Source organism: Limanda limanda, chromosome 11 (assembly GCF_963576545.1).
Source record: "Limanda limanda chromosome 11, fLimLim1.1, whole genome shotgun sequence".
Lineage (NCBI taxonomy): Eukaryota > Metazoa > Chordata > Actinopteri > Pleuronectiformes > Pleuronectidae > Limanda > Limanda limanda.
The window spans coordinates 18,220,103-18,235,223 of record NC_083646.1 but is presented as its reverse complement, the minus strand read 5'-3'; the positions used below and the strand labels follow the sequence as shown (position 1 = coordinate 18,235,223).

Here is a 15,121-nt window from a genome sequence, read left to right as displayed (position 1 = left end):
GAGCAGTCGGTTCATTGTGTGTCCCTGAATTAGTGCAAGCATTTGATCATCTCACATAACCTCCAGACAATGCTTTCTGTTTGAAACTTGTACACGGGCACAATGACACACAAATCAATGCATTTACTATGGCCAAAGTAAAAAGGCATAAACACACATTACACCGAAAAAGCAATGTACAAAGGCTGAATGTGTTGTATATTGCCTGGTTTCCGGCTGATGTGTTGTTTCTGTCAGTATTTGCTCTTTGCAGCTTTGTTTGTTCAAATCACAAACAGGAGTTTTCAAAAGGACATTATCCTTTTCATGACGCCAGTGTTTGCTTCTGTCTCCTGCCTTTGGTTTTTCATATAGTATTTCAAATAACATCAACAGTAGCTTGTAAACATGATTGTTCTGAGCTGCTTCTCATCAGCTCATAATGCACCAGTCAAAGGTAGCCCACGCTAAATCAGTCACTAATGGAATTGTAATTCTTATTTTAAGCGCCACTGTAAAGATAGGATTTCCGGGCCGTGTTTAAACAATGCAAGCAATTTTTGCAATAATGCAAAACTGTAAGATAACCGTGTTTGTAATTTGTTGAACTGTAGATGTAGACGAAGAGTGTTTGTACAAACCTGATTCTCAATTTGACTTCCACAGGGTGTTCTATGCACATCATGAATTTCACTTTGTAGATGAGGTGACAGAAAATATCTGGTGAATTGCTGGTCAGGACTTTAAATATTCTACTTTGGTTGTTTTAAAAAGAATCACAGGACTCACACAGCACATTATTATACATAATGTATGATAGATGTGTATGATTGCACCGTGAGGACCTCAACTCGCATATACATCAATGAGCGTCCTGAACTAGCAGGGACAATAGAGGAGAGACTTATCCATCACTGCCAACTCCTGACTGTAAAAATATGGCATTCTCTATATTGTCCTGCCAATGCATTAACGCCATAAGCTGCATTCCAGGTCTTTATTATGTGTGTGTGTGTGTGTGTGTGTGTGTGTGTGTGTGTGTGTGTGTGTGTGTGTGTGTGTGTGTGTGTGTGTGTGTGTGTGTGTGTGTGTGTGTGTGTGTGTGCTTTTATCTAGGCTTGTACGCCTGACCACTGATGTACATGCATGTGAGTGTACATTGCACATATTTTGTATTTGGCAAATGCTTGCACGTGTGTGTTTGCACTCGTGTGTTTCAGTTCATGTGTGTGCATAGGTGAATGTGCACATGTGTTTGTGTCCCTGGGTGTGTCTGTATGTGTGTGTGTGTGTGTGTGTGTGTGTGTGTGTGTGTGTGTGTGTGTGTGTGTGTGTGTGTGTGCGTGCATGCATATTTGTGCACTAGCTGCCATGCCAGCTGATGTCCCCAGTAATCCAGCAGTGGGCCTGTTGTGGATTAGTAGCAGGCTCCAGGGGACGGGAATCCCATTCCCGTTTACAGCTCTTCCTGGCAGAAAGAAAGGCAAGGATGCCTTCTCTCTACTGCCTTCACACCGGTTAGAGCCTGAAGATGTGTGTGTGTGTGTTTGCTGTTGAGATGAGGTGTGTATGTGGAAGTTGAATGGATGTTGGTGGGTGTGTTTATTAATTATGATGATAAATTAATCTAACATTAAATTCCACTTTCACCCTATTGTCCATGCTTATAATGGTGTAAAGCATAGTATTGAATACAATTTAAATTTTCTTATCAGTAGGTTGTCCCTTTATTGTCTAAAACATAATGACTAATACTCGATGTTGGTTTCCCTAATAAGCAAAATATGCAGGAAATGTAAAAACAGAATATTTTCAAATCTGTGTATTTTTACACTATCACAGTTGATTGCTTCAAATGGACAAGAAGACACTTAAGTCTTCATTTCTCATGTTCTCCTGTTGTGAAAGTGTATGCTCTCTCAATGGGTGGGAAAGAAAATACAGCTGTATCACTTTGGCCTTGTCCTACTCTTATGTTTGTGTGGTGTCATTTCTATCACATTTCGTGCACACACCTACACACGTGCACCCGCACGGTGACACGTGCACAGGCCGGTGCGTGGCCCACAACAAGAAATTTCATCATGATAGGATTTGTTCTGAAGTCATTCGAACACCAGCCAACACAAGCGCTGACCTCTTGAACCCGGAGATACATCCGCACTTCTCCCCAGTGACAATTTAAATGCCACCTTTCTTCCACCCGCACACAGAGAGAGAAAAACATTTTTGTGTGTGAGTGTGTGTTTGGTGTGTGTCCGTGTGTGTGTGGCTGGGACTTGCAACTCGATAGCACAACAAAAGAGCTGTGGTGGCAAGTCCCCACGCAGACATTATATGTCAGCATCACCGTCATACTGTTAGCTTGTCCCAACTGTACAAAGCCATCCTCATTCAGGGCACCTAACCAAGGTCAGCCTGGATTAGCTGCTAGTAACCCTATAAGGTCCAGCACAATGATTACAAAGCCCAGTGACACTGGCTGTCAGCAGACTCTTTCTAGGCAACCCTATCTGCCCGACCCTTGGTTAGAGAGCCACCGGAGAGGGTGAGTCCATTTCAAATTGTTCCCCCTTTGTGTCTCCCTTTATTTCCCCCCTTTGATTTTCGGCGACTCGTTTGGTTCGTCAATCAGCCTGTCTGGATGTGTGTGTGTTTGAAACCCATGCTGCACATAATTCCTATAATTTGTGGATCTTTTTTTTTCTTCTTCTTCTTCTTCCTCTTCCTACATAGACCATTCTTTGTGCCCGTTACATCTGAAGCCAACAGCCATCCCACCTAAATCCACCCGCACCTCCACCCTGCAGAGGAAATCAGCCCTGTGGCTTTTCATGCTGTACACCGCACGATTTGTTCTCCAATGAAAAACTTGCAGGATAATGGTGGTAATCAAAGTTGTTCGCCGGATGTCACCGTCTTTCAGCATATCTATACAAAGCTTACATTACTTGGATCCTGTGAGACAATATTTGTCCAAAAAACATGGATCCTTGTAGTAGTGTACCAGGCAGCGCTTGTGAGAGGAGTTGTTTGCAGCTGTGAATTAGGAAGCAGGCGCCTGGCTCTCCCTGTCTCACCAATTCAGACAACATGTCAGAATGAAACAAAATAAAGACTTGTGTAGCGCTACAAGTGCAGTTGTTGTTCGCCTGCTTTTTTTCCGGAGGAATTACACTTCAAGCCCATCAGTTTTCCCGCTTCACTTTACTCCCCGAGAACTGTTTTCCCAACATCCATGTCAGTTAGCAGCATGTTCAACAAACCAAACCTAAAGAAAGAGCTGCCTTGTGATTTGGGTTTGGGCGAGAAAAAAAACACAAAAAAAAGCAGCAAGAAGAAGGCGAGATAAACGAGAACACAAACGGCAAACAACAGTGCTAGCAGCGCAACATATGCAAGGGCGACGTGGCAACCGATGTTTTCCACTTCAGCACATCAGAGGTGTCCCTGCACCAGTCGCCCTAAAGGTACCCGTTTACAAAGTGATAGGGCTTAGGGTTTTTAACTCGGGGCGAGGGGCAGATTTGAAACCCCCTCCGCTGCCAAGCGCATGGACGCTTGCTGATTAGAAGAGGGTTGGCAGCAGTGGGCAGATGCCAGGCGGGGAGAGAGATGACGGCCTGTCGCCAGTCTGCCACCCAACCCCTCTCGTCCCCGCGGTCGCCCCCCCCCCTCCCCTACTAAACCCCCCTCCCCGTCGTACAAAAAAAGACCAAAGACATTTCCGCGACAATCCCGAAAAGGGGGGAGGGAGGGGATGCATTGTAGTAGTGCTTTGTATCAATATGCAGCAGAATGTGACAATGTTGTCAGACGGACGTGTGAAGACATGTAGTCCCGACTTGGCGTCATTTTCTCTTTTCTCTTTTTGACTGATCTGAGGAGTTTTTAGGAGATGTTTTGATCACATGAGCCTGACAATAACACAACCTAAGTCGCACAATGAGAGATCACAATGCACTTTTTTTCTCCTTCCCTCTGCAAACCCACGCACAACACACACACACTCAAGTGTTGGGGATGCTCAACATTCTTCTGCAGCCCACAGAGGATAACACACGTTTTGAGCTCTTTGGGTGTTTTCAAAAAAATTCAGCAGAGTTAAATTGTCATGTGGTTGGAGTATAATACACGTGGCCTAACTGGTACAGTATTGGGGTTGTGTCCGGCAGAGATGAGTACAACACCCCACTCAATATAAAACCACTAGGATCAGCCTGAGGCTACAGGGGAGACAGACCAGGAGACAAGAATTGCTTTTCAAGGTGGACAAACTCAATGTAGCAGTCTAAGTCTAAGTCACAGCGAGGTGGAGGAGGAGGAGGAGGAGGAGGAGATGGTTACTGGGAACAATAGCCAGACTCCGGCTTTAATCATGCTGCTGTATTCCAAACCATATTGATTTCAAGACCGGCTCAATATGACGACATAACTGGTCCATTCCTGCTGCTGCACCACCCGCACTGTTAGTCCTGCACCTACAGCCCGGGATAGTTAGCGTGATAGACAGACGCAGGCGCATTTACACTTTCACACCTAGCTCCGCCCAGCACTGCCCCCGAATGCACCCGGAAAGCAAACACACAACACCCAATACTGCTCTGCTGCACGAGTCCTGCAAGTTGTTTGGATTGTGAATGGTCCACAACCGCTAGAAAAGTGCGTTGAAAAACCAGGAACCGTTTTTTTTTTTTTTTTATACATTTATGTAAAAAACAGAGGGTGTGACATGGAACCTATTCCGAGCGATTCACACCACACGATGAATACAACACAAACCACTCTGCCAGTTCCACATTATTCAATGGTAAATTCTGTTGGGAGAGTTTAGATGAGAAATCAATAGCTGTTTCCTTCCCTTCATGAAGGATGTCATTTTTCATTAAGGGGACTGCGTGTGTATGAAGTTATCATCAGTGAGCAGGAGCAGAGAAACCATACGCCTGTTGAGGAACCACGTGTTTCTATATAACAAAATCAATTTGATGGAAAAGGGGTATTTTTCAACAAATGTTAAATGTAAATTTATTTTCAAAAATTATAACACAAGCCAGAACAGGTTCTTTAAATTGTGTATTTATGATGAGGCCTTCAAACTAAAAAAAGAAGATAGAAAGCAAATGATTATTATTTTTCTTTGTATGGTTTTTAAGCTGCATGTTTTTTCACAAGTCTTTTAATTTCATAAGGTGCAATTGCTCTAAGACATTCAACCTCTTTATCTACTGAGACAACACAACAAACTGTATGCTGTTTGTTAATGTTATAAGTCACCATTGTGAATCTCAACATCCAAAAAATGAAAATATCATATCATAGCTGTTTAGTACGCAAGGTAGACAGTAATTTAGTCTATAAATATACAATAAGGTCATATGAAAGAAGGCGTATCTGTATCTCTGACTCTACATCTATTTTCCTTGTGTGTGTCACAATCTGTCTCTCTGACTCAATGCTGTACTGCCTCTGCACTGTCTGTACTGTCTGCCTCTGTATCTGTCTGTCTGTCTCTGTCTGTACTGTCTTCCTCTCTATCTCTCTCTCTCTCTCTCTGTGTCTGTCGGCCTTGTCTTTCTGCCTGTCTCTCTGTACGTCTGTCTGCCAACCTCCTCTCTGTTCTGTCTCCTATAGCCTCCATCAGCCTGGGACTAAAATATCTGAAGTGCCTCAACCTTTTTGAAACCGAGACCTGGAATGTACTGGAGCCGAGTTCAACACACACACACACACACGCACACACACACACACACACACACACACACACACACACACACGTTCAACACCTCTACAGGCCGACAGGTGCACTTTAACACTGACAATATGCATATGGGGATACAGGCATTTACATGCACACACATACACACTCGCCGTTATATACGCTTACACATATACACACATACACACTCATACAAAAGTGATGTGAAGGTACACTACAGATGGTTAGCCCATGGTCTGTGTGTAGAGGAGACAGTGCCCCCTGCTGTGGGCCAAACAGTACTCCCAGGAAACCATATCTTGACCCAATCTATACTGAGAGCACTCATTTACTAATCTGGGGTTGATTAGTCCTGCCTGGAACAGAGAAAGCGACCACATCTTACTAACAAACACAAACCATTTTGTCTAACCAATAGTGGGACGATCATAAGAATAACAGGGGATATAATGCTTGATACGTCCAACAACATGGTAAACTTTCTATTGTAAATAATTAACGGTGTAACCATGGATATTCAGGGCTAGTAAACACTTTTATTTTCTTTGATGGTTGTCATCACTTGATACAACAACTCATTTAAGTTATTTATCTATTTACTTTTACAGTGTCCAGTTGCAGAATATGATTAGGACCAGTGCTATAGCTTCGAGGATGAAGCTTCAAAAATATATAGAAATATAGTTTATTTACTCTTTTACAAACACATTGCTTTATAAGAATAACTATGTTGTCAAGTCAATCTTTCCTTTATTATCATATCATCTTCATGTATTATGATAATGATGATACCATTGTTTCAAAGGCCTATACTGACTCAGACACATCGTACATAATAATTAAATTATTAGATATAACACATGTAACAGTGTGTTGTATTTTCAAAGTGTCCAAAGTTTTCTTTAATTTGATATCGTCACAAAATAAGCATGACAGTTGGACTGTAAAAAAACATTATCAACATTTTACAAAAAATGTTGTTTATTTAATTTCATAGGCTATTCATTTTATTTGCACACTGAGTTAAATAACTACATTAGAATATATTATACCATACATTTCAAAGTGTTTTCTCATAACACATTAGTAAATACATAGACGTATAAAACATACTGTGATAATTATATGAGCAATTAGACGTCATGGCTCAAATTAAGTCACTTGACATTGTGGAATATTTTGTATTAATCAACAAAAAAGGAATAATATAAATAGCAGTTCTTATATTATTTTGTATATGCATGGATCAAATTCCTCCTTCCTGTAAACAGACAACAGCTTGTGTTGCACCTCTTTCTAAAACGTGCCGCTGCTGTTTACACCCCCCCCCCCCCCCCACTCAGACCACACCGCAGTGCAGGAACAAGCACCCGGCGGATGAACACGTTCGTCCGGGTGAATACCGATGAGGAAGACTGCGAGGCCACTCTTCCTCACAACAGTTGCCACCTTGACTGCGCCCGTTCCAGCCGCCACCGCTGTCACCGTGTCAGGTTCCCACCACCGCTGTGCCGTCTCGCTTGTCTCCCACAGAGGTCATAATGCCTGTAATCACCCTCAGAAAGGACCAGGATGCGCCCTGCTCCTTTGCGCGTGCACGAGGCCAAGAGGCGCACTGTGAAGTTGCAGACAGTTGAGTGCGCGCACACGCACTTGGTAGAAAAGAAGAAGAAGGAGGAAGAAAGAGCTTGAGCAAAAAGTGTCAAACTCACAGTGACACACACACACACACACACACACACACACACACACACACACACACACACACACACACACACAAACACACACACACACGCGCGCACTTCAACAGCGCTGGTGGTTGGTTATCTGCAGGCTATTAGGAGGAGAGACCACCCCCCCCCTCCCCACTCCGTAAAGCGGCAACAGCTTTATTATTGCCGCCGAATGTAATTGTAATAATAAAAAGGTTTGAGCTAAGTGGTGGAAATTAAAGGAAGCCGTCTACGCCCCCCACAGGCCGCAGCGCGCACTGCCCGAGGAGCGCGCACGCTTCCATGGTGCGTGTGTCCGCGTTTTAAAAAAAAAAAAGAAAAAAAATTTGGTGACAAAATAACCACAGGAGAGAACTGGTCATTTTACTCTCCCTCTGTCAGTATCCCCCCACCCCCCACCCCCTCCCTCCTCATGCACATTATGGGATTGTAGAGCTTCAAGTTTTTTTATCACATAGACTCACTCCCATAATAAACTTGACCTTAGAATCATTCAAAAAATAAATGGCATTGCTGTAAAAAAAAAAAAAAGAGTGTTGTTCGTTTTGTTATATAAATGTGCTGTAAATAATCAGCATCTCAACAAATAAACGTGTGCACTGATTGAATCAATGCCTCATATTAAAAATGACTCAACTTAAATTTCTGATGCCAATCTCCCAGTAAAAAAAAAAACAAAAATCAAAATAAGACACATAACTAATTGCTCTATAATTAATTTGCTTCAACAACAACTACAGCTCTGTCTTTTTTTTGTTTCTTTAAATCACACTTAAACTAAAGGAATCCGGTGTGGCGGTGGCACAGACTCCACTTTTTGCAGTGTGCTGTGCAGCCTCGGTTTGGTTCCGCGGCTCCATGTCTGCGAGGCAGAAAGGGGGCGGGCATGGGATATTCAGATGAGCCGGAGTGACAGCTCCAGTTTCCCCCAATGCTCTGTGTGTCTGAAAACTCCACTGGCTCCTTCCTCCCTAACTCCTCACTTCATAGTGCTGCGTACTAAAAACATCGGACGCTAGGGGATCAAGACGCGAGCCACATCGCCTCTATGTGGGCACTTTCACAGATCTTTCGGGGGTTTTTTTCCCAGTAAGGGGGCTGTGGAGGGAGGACTTTTTTTTTTTTTTAATGTCCATTGTCTGATGACTGTTTGCACGGCTGATTATTGAGTTGATTGTTTATTATTTTGGCTGCTGTTGCCCTGCTTTTTTTTATCCTCCCCTTTTTTGGGAATCGGCGACCCCACACCGCAGCGCACCAATGTCCTATCCGCAGGGTTACCTCTACCAGCCCCCGGGCTCCCTGGCTCTGTACTCGTGTCCGGCGTACGGAGCCTCGGCTCTGGGTGCGCCGCGGAGCGAGGACCTGGCTCGGTCGTCCTCCGGCTCAGCCTTCAGCCCTTACCCGGGATCGGCTGCCTTCTCCGCGTCGGCCGGCGCTGGCTTCTCCAGTCCGCTGTCATACGCCACGGATCCGACCACGGGATTCCCATCCTACATGGTAAATATATATTTGTTATCAATTGTTGTTTAATCGTGCGTGTTCGTGCTCCACAGCAGGGGAGAGAGAGCGAGTGGTGGTGTGTGTGTTGAAGTCTGTCAATGCGCAGAATGGCTCCGTCCTCTCCGGGCGCACGACGCGTCGGTCGGAGCGGATTGACAATGTTTGTGTAGTGACTCACTAATCGGGAAAGTGTTTGCGGAACTTTCCCACTGACACATGCACATCCACCGGCCTTGCTCGCCTGGGTCCAAGCTTCCAAAGCCTTGACCCCTTTGGCTTAAATGGGATTTTTTTAAAGCATGAGCTGCAAACTGCGAAAGGCTTCGACCGGCGCTTAACACGCTTAATTACGCAAAAAGTGCCTCTCAGATTTGTATTTGAACTCTCAGGTGAACGCAGCCAACGCGTCATTTCGCTCCACGACTCTTTTACTTCTTCGCCAGGCGTTAAATATACAAAAAATCACCAGGGAGACGGAGCGGCCGACTGTAGATGAATAAACTGAATTTTTCCAACAATGCCAAGCAGCAGTCGCATTAATGCTTAATGTCACAGGGCCACTTCAAGCGTTTTAGGGCTGAGGAAAAGGTGCACATCAAGTGGTTCGCTAATGGGATTTGTTATACTGCGAAGAGACGATGTGTTAACACACTGTGGCTGCCACAACAAAACCAAAAGAAAAACAGCATGTCAGAGAGAAAGGAAACTGTTAATGGGTGATTACAGAACATGTATATTCTCCTTTTTTTATTATCTCCACAGCGACAGCGAGGAGAGCCCCTGTTATTAGTTAATCTGATAATGATCTTAACTATTAGTTCACCATTAGTTCATGGCTTCCTGCGGCCTGCTCTCACGCACGGTGCGTTCACTGAGCCTGCCATTACAGATGTTTATTTTAACAGACTTGACTGATGATCAATGCGATTTGCAGAGCTTATATATGTGTACACTTTGTGAGCTGCCAATGTAGCTCACACCTATTATATAAGATACACAATAACAAGGGTGGATTTCTATAATTTTCCACACACGCCGGATAATAAAAATGAGTTTGAAATAATTTCAGTAGGATGTGGCCTTTACTGTATGTGTGATCTGTGCATTAATATTCATTTGAATTATAAGACGTTGCTTTTTAAATAGGCCAAACAAATATTGTCACGTTTTTAAAACAATCTTAAAGACAAATACATATATTTTTTAAACATCACCATAAAAAGCACATGGAGGAATTGTGGAGTTTTATTAAAAATGCCAACTTTTCCCCAGAGCTCTCCATATGACGCACACACGACGGGCATGGCGGGGGCGCTGGGGTACCACCCGTACGGAAGCCCCGGGTACCCGTACCAGCTCAACGACCCGGCTTACCGCAAGAACGCCACCAGGGACGCCACGGCCACCCTGAAGGCCTGGCTGCAGGAGCACCGGAAGAACCCGTACCCGACCAAGGGGGAGAAGATCATGCTGGCCATTATCACCAAGATGACCCTGACGCAGGTCTCCACGTGGTTCGCCAACGCCCGGCGGAGGCTCAAGAAGGAGAACAAGATGACGTGGGCGCCCAGGAACAAGAGCGAGGACGAGGACGAGGAGGACGGGGACGGCGAGAGGAAGGAGGAGGTGGAGCGCTCCGAGAAGAACCAGGACAACAGCGAGGCGTCGGCGGAGGATGAAGGTACAGAGTCTGGAGACCGAGCCATGATCCACTTAACAATGCAGGGCAGGAGGGACGGGGGGTAACAGGGAGGGGAGGGGTGTGGGTTACCCCTTTTATTTACTGCTCAACTTATTTAATGGGGAAAAAAAGGCTATAATATCCCATAAAGATATATGATATATGACATGAGTGAATTAAATTATATAAGGAATAGTTCGGTTTTTATTTTAATTGAAGATGTGTTATTCCAGTATGCATATTGATCAGATAATGTGTTATTTAACTTGATTAATGTCAGGTCACTTGTAAATTACACATAACATTACAGTCACCTCGAGTGTGTGTGTAGCCTCTGTATAATCCGATTATCAATGGTTTTCCATTGATGACATTGTTTGTTGGATTTTGAAAAATGGATTATATATAATGTATGGATTATTAGGATTGTTGTTATCATTAAACTAATCTTTTAATCGTTTTTATTTTATTTTTCCAATGAATGAATGTTTCACTTTGCTGGTTGTAAAACATTAGTGATTTGACTAATGTGGACATGTAATTTAATTGGACAACAATTTTCGTTTCTGGTTCTTTATTTATTTATATTGTAAATGTTCACCTTGTGACTTTGTTTATATTTTGGAATATTATCAGTGATCTGCATTATTTAAATATGCTCTATTTTTTCACATTATATATGTCCCTTATAGTTTTACAGTGTTCTGTAATTAGGCCTGTATATTTACGTTAGCATTATAATTAGTAATACAATTTTCCTACTTTTATTCCCAGGGATCAGTTTGCATGTGGACACCCTGACGGACCACTCCTGCCCCTCGGAGTCGGACGGGGAGAAGGTCAGCTGCCGCGTGGCCGAGCTCAGCTCCGAGCAAGCCGGCGACAAGTGCGACGACGACGGCGAGGACCAGCACCACGACCCGCGGGCTCAGCTCTCGCCCAAGGCCGTCACGTCGCCTCCGCTCCCGGGAGTGGAGGCGCCGCTTCTCGGTCCCCACCACCACCACCACCACCACCCACACCATCTCCACCACCACCTGCAGCACCTCCAGCACCTCCACAGCCAGCGGGAGGACCTGGCCCGGAGCCTCGTCCACAGCAGCGGCCTCAGCGCCGGCAAATCGTCCCCGTGCCTGGAGAGCCGGGCTCCGTCGGGAGCGCCTCCGATCCCCGCAGCCAAGCCCAAGCTGTGGTCGCTGGCGGAGATCGCCACCTCGGACCATAAGCAGCAGCAGCAGCAGCATCCGCAGCAGCAGCAGCCACCGGGGCAGCACGCAGGGCAGCCCACCTGCCCCTCCTCCTCCTCCTCCTCCTCCACCAGCTCCCCGGCTGCTGCCAGCTCCCCCTCCCTCTACCCGGCCCCCTCCATCCTTGGAAGACCTATTTATTACACTTCTCCCTTTTATAGCAATTACACAAACTATGGTAACTTCAGCCCCCTGCAGGGCCAAGGGATCCTGCGCTACACTAACTCGTCTGGAGTGAGTCTGGCCGCAGCAGCAGCAGCAGCAGCAGCCGCCGCCGCTGCTGCTGCGAACGAGGGCCTGAGCTCCTCCTCGCACCAGGGGCTGGAGGCGAGCACGAACCCCAAGCACAGGCCAGACTCGCCCCTCGTTAAACATAACCCGAACCACATTGTTGTTGTCGAGCAGCAGCAGCAGCAACAACAGCTTTTCAGAGCCGCACATTTAGAGGCAAAGAAAGGTACGTAATCAACGTGATGCGCCGAGGCAACCCACGTCTCCCCAGAAGTGATTTGAAAAAACTTATTTAATCTGGTGTTGAATCTTGAGATTGTATTTTTCTTAAAGAAAAGAGAGGACAAAAAACAAAAACACTGGTCATGGTGGAGGTGAAATGAAATGAGTTCACTCGTTTCCAATGCAAATCAACTGGTTTTGTCTTTGTCTTGTTGGGACAAACTGGGAAGACTGGGCTGTTTTTTTTTATTTAATTCCTTTCAAACAAACACCAGAAACAAGTGACATCACCAGACACTATTTACAGATTTTTTTAAATAAGTTCTAGGACTGGATATGAGACTAAACGACTTATTGAACTGAACTTTTCGTTTATGGCCTATAATTCGTTTTTTTTCAGTACAGTTCATTATCTGTTCATAACTTCTTTTTTAACTATATGCACGTTCATTTCTCACACAATCATTAAGAGTGAGGTCAATTCATTTCCATGCAACAGGCAACGGGAACCCATAGGGATATAATAAGAAAAAGCATATTGCGAACAAATGTTGCAAGAGGACACCAACAGATATGGACATTGAAATGAGCCAGTGTAGGAATCAGCCTTATCTTTCAGCGTATGGGATAATTAGAATTACACCAGGGTCAGCCAAAAGCAAACAGATCAGTGAGTTTGCTCTGTGCGTTCGTCGTGCAACTTTATTACATCTTCAAATGTCACTTAGGTAACCGCGGCGTCTCCTTTACGCACATCCAAAGCCACGCGTCGTTCTCACCGGGGATTCCAATGAGCACTTACAGGAGAAGACACGGATTCTGTTTCTGTTTTTTGTTTTTCTTTCAGTTTGACAGTTGATCACGATGGTTGTCCGTCGTGGGATTTTTCCTTTTTGGTTTGTTGTTTTATTTCCATGCTCTGCAGGTAGGTGTCACAATTGCTTTGACTATAAAAGCGAGGAATGGCACCACCTATATGGCCTCATGTCACAACCCCAGTAACCTTTGCTCCAAACCGGATCTAGTGCCACCACACAGTCGGGATGAACGCTGCTATACTCCGCCTCCTAAGCTCCACGCACGCAGCTGGAGACAAACCCCCCAGCACACAGTATTTGTCACGGTATTATTATTATTGTTGCATTGTTTTAAGTTTTGTTTTCTGAATTTGTTTTTGAGAGGTTTTGAGAGATCTCCCCATTGTATGTGATTTTACATGTTATTTCTCAGGTTCCTATAGTTTGCTTATTTGCCACGGTATATTATGTTAGTATATATTTAAGTGTGGATAAAACAAGTTAAACATAATTTTGGCCTTTCTGTGAGAACCGTGTTTGTGGAAGGAGGCGCCACGGGACGCACGGAGCTGAAGTCAACTTGAGGACTTCAAAGTGGAATAGCCTACATTTGATATTTATTTTTGTAAATGGTGGCGAAATGATGCCTATAATAATAATTTATGCAAGTTGTATTGCAAGAAAGGTAAAAAAAAAAAAAAAACACATGGAAAGCTGACATCGTCTGTTTGTTTTGTAAATATATATATTATGGACGCTTTTTATTTGAAACGCATTTGGGAAAAGAAGCTACACAATCTTGTTATCAGGAGTACTTTTACTAATTTATATCTTTGAATGTAAATAAAATAAAAAAATGGTATAGATGTACTGGCGGGGTATGATATCCATTATTCCAACAAAAAAAAACCACCGGAGAAAATATGAAACTGTTTTCCCAGCCATGACATCAATCTGGGGGCGTCATTCTTTTTGTTTTTTTTATTATTTTTAGAGCTGTATTTAACACACGAGCTCTTTTTCTCATTCACTCCGCTCATTGCTCTTTTATTTTGTCAGTCAAACGCAGATGGGAAATGCCTGATGAATCTCGCTTTTCATAAACATTATGAGTTTCCCCAGATTGCACGATCCATTCTGCGTAAATGGACCCATCATTTTCTTATAGTGCCTCATTCTGCCCAGAGATTCTCCCTCGGCCGCACATTCACGACCTTGATTGGGATAAACGACATACTTATTTCATTTTTTTTACCCCTCTTTCTCTCTCTCCCTCTCATGCGTCCTGCGATGCCACACATTTATTTTCCCTTCTCCAGTGTGATTAATACAGCCGTGGGTCGCATCGGGCATTATGGGGCTCCCAGCGGGGCCCGTCCCTGGAGCTTTTTTAGCCCGGTTCAGCATGGGTCAGCCCTGCCTGCTTCATTACGGCGCGGCATTGAGCGATCCATAAAAGTCTATCTTAGCATCTGCCAGCTCCAATGGGCTGTGTGATGGGCCCTAATCGGACAGGCTTTCCTCTGCTTTTCATCATGGCTTGGTTATTATAGCAGCTCTGCGACACAGCTAATTACACAATTTAGGCAGAGAGAAAGAAAAGATCATGTCCAAGGAAATGAACATATTATTATGACTATCATTATTATTACACAAATGTCTTTTATTATTTTCATTTCTAAAATTAATTCCAACATCTTGTCACTCATGCAGCTGTGGGCCCCCCCTTTTTTCGCAGAGAGTGTGAAATGCCCAGAGATCAAATATATAATATTCCCATCCTCCCTCCCACAGAAGAGACGAGGCCTCCATCATCGCTCGCAGCCAGACTAAAAGCTAATCCTTCATTTTCCAGTTGAATTTGAGCTGGAGTGTTGTCCAAATCTCACGGGACTCCCTTTCACCTTGGTTTTCACTCCTTCCCCCCCTCTTCTCCTCACCACCACCACCACCCTGGCTTCATCCTATGGAAGTAATATTTGACTGCCACCAGGGGATGTACATAGTGG

The 15,121-nt window shown here is 44.3% G+C and overlaps 1 protein-coding gene across 1 annotated transcript; it reads left to right on the top strand.

Annotated features, from left to right (window-relative positions):
* The first annotated feature begins 8,691 nt into the window (after window positions 1-8,691).
* irx2a (iroquois homeobox 2a) lies at window positions 8,692-12,327 on the top strand. The gene is made up of 3 exons (XM_061081960.1): window positions 8,692-8,931; window positions 10,207-10,615; window positions 11,390-12,327. Exons 1-3 carry the CDS (start codon window positions 8,692-8,694, stop codon window positions 12,325-12,327), a joined length of 1,587 nt encoding a protein of 528 aa, XP_060937943.1.
* The last annotated feature ends 2,794 nt before the right edge of the window (window positions 12,328-15,121 follow it).

Coding starts and splice junctions, on each gene's coding strand:
- irx2a (XM_061081960.1), top strand. CDS start 8,692: ATGTCCTATCCGCAGGGTTACCTCTACCAGCCCCCGGGCTCCCTGGCT. Junction 8,932..10,206: donor CGGGATTCCCATCCTACATG/GTAAATATATAT, acceptor ACTTTTCCCCAG/AGCTCTCCATATGACGCACA. Junction 10,616..11,389: donor GGCGTCGGCGGAGGATGAAG/GTACAGAGTCTG, acceptor TTTTATTCCCAG/GGATCAGTTTGCATGTGGAC.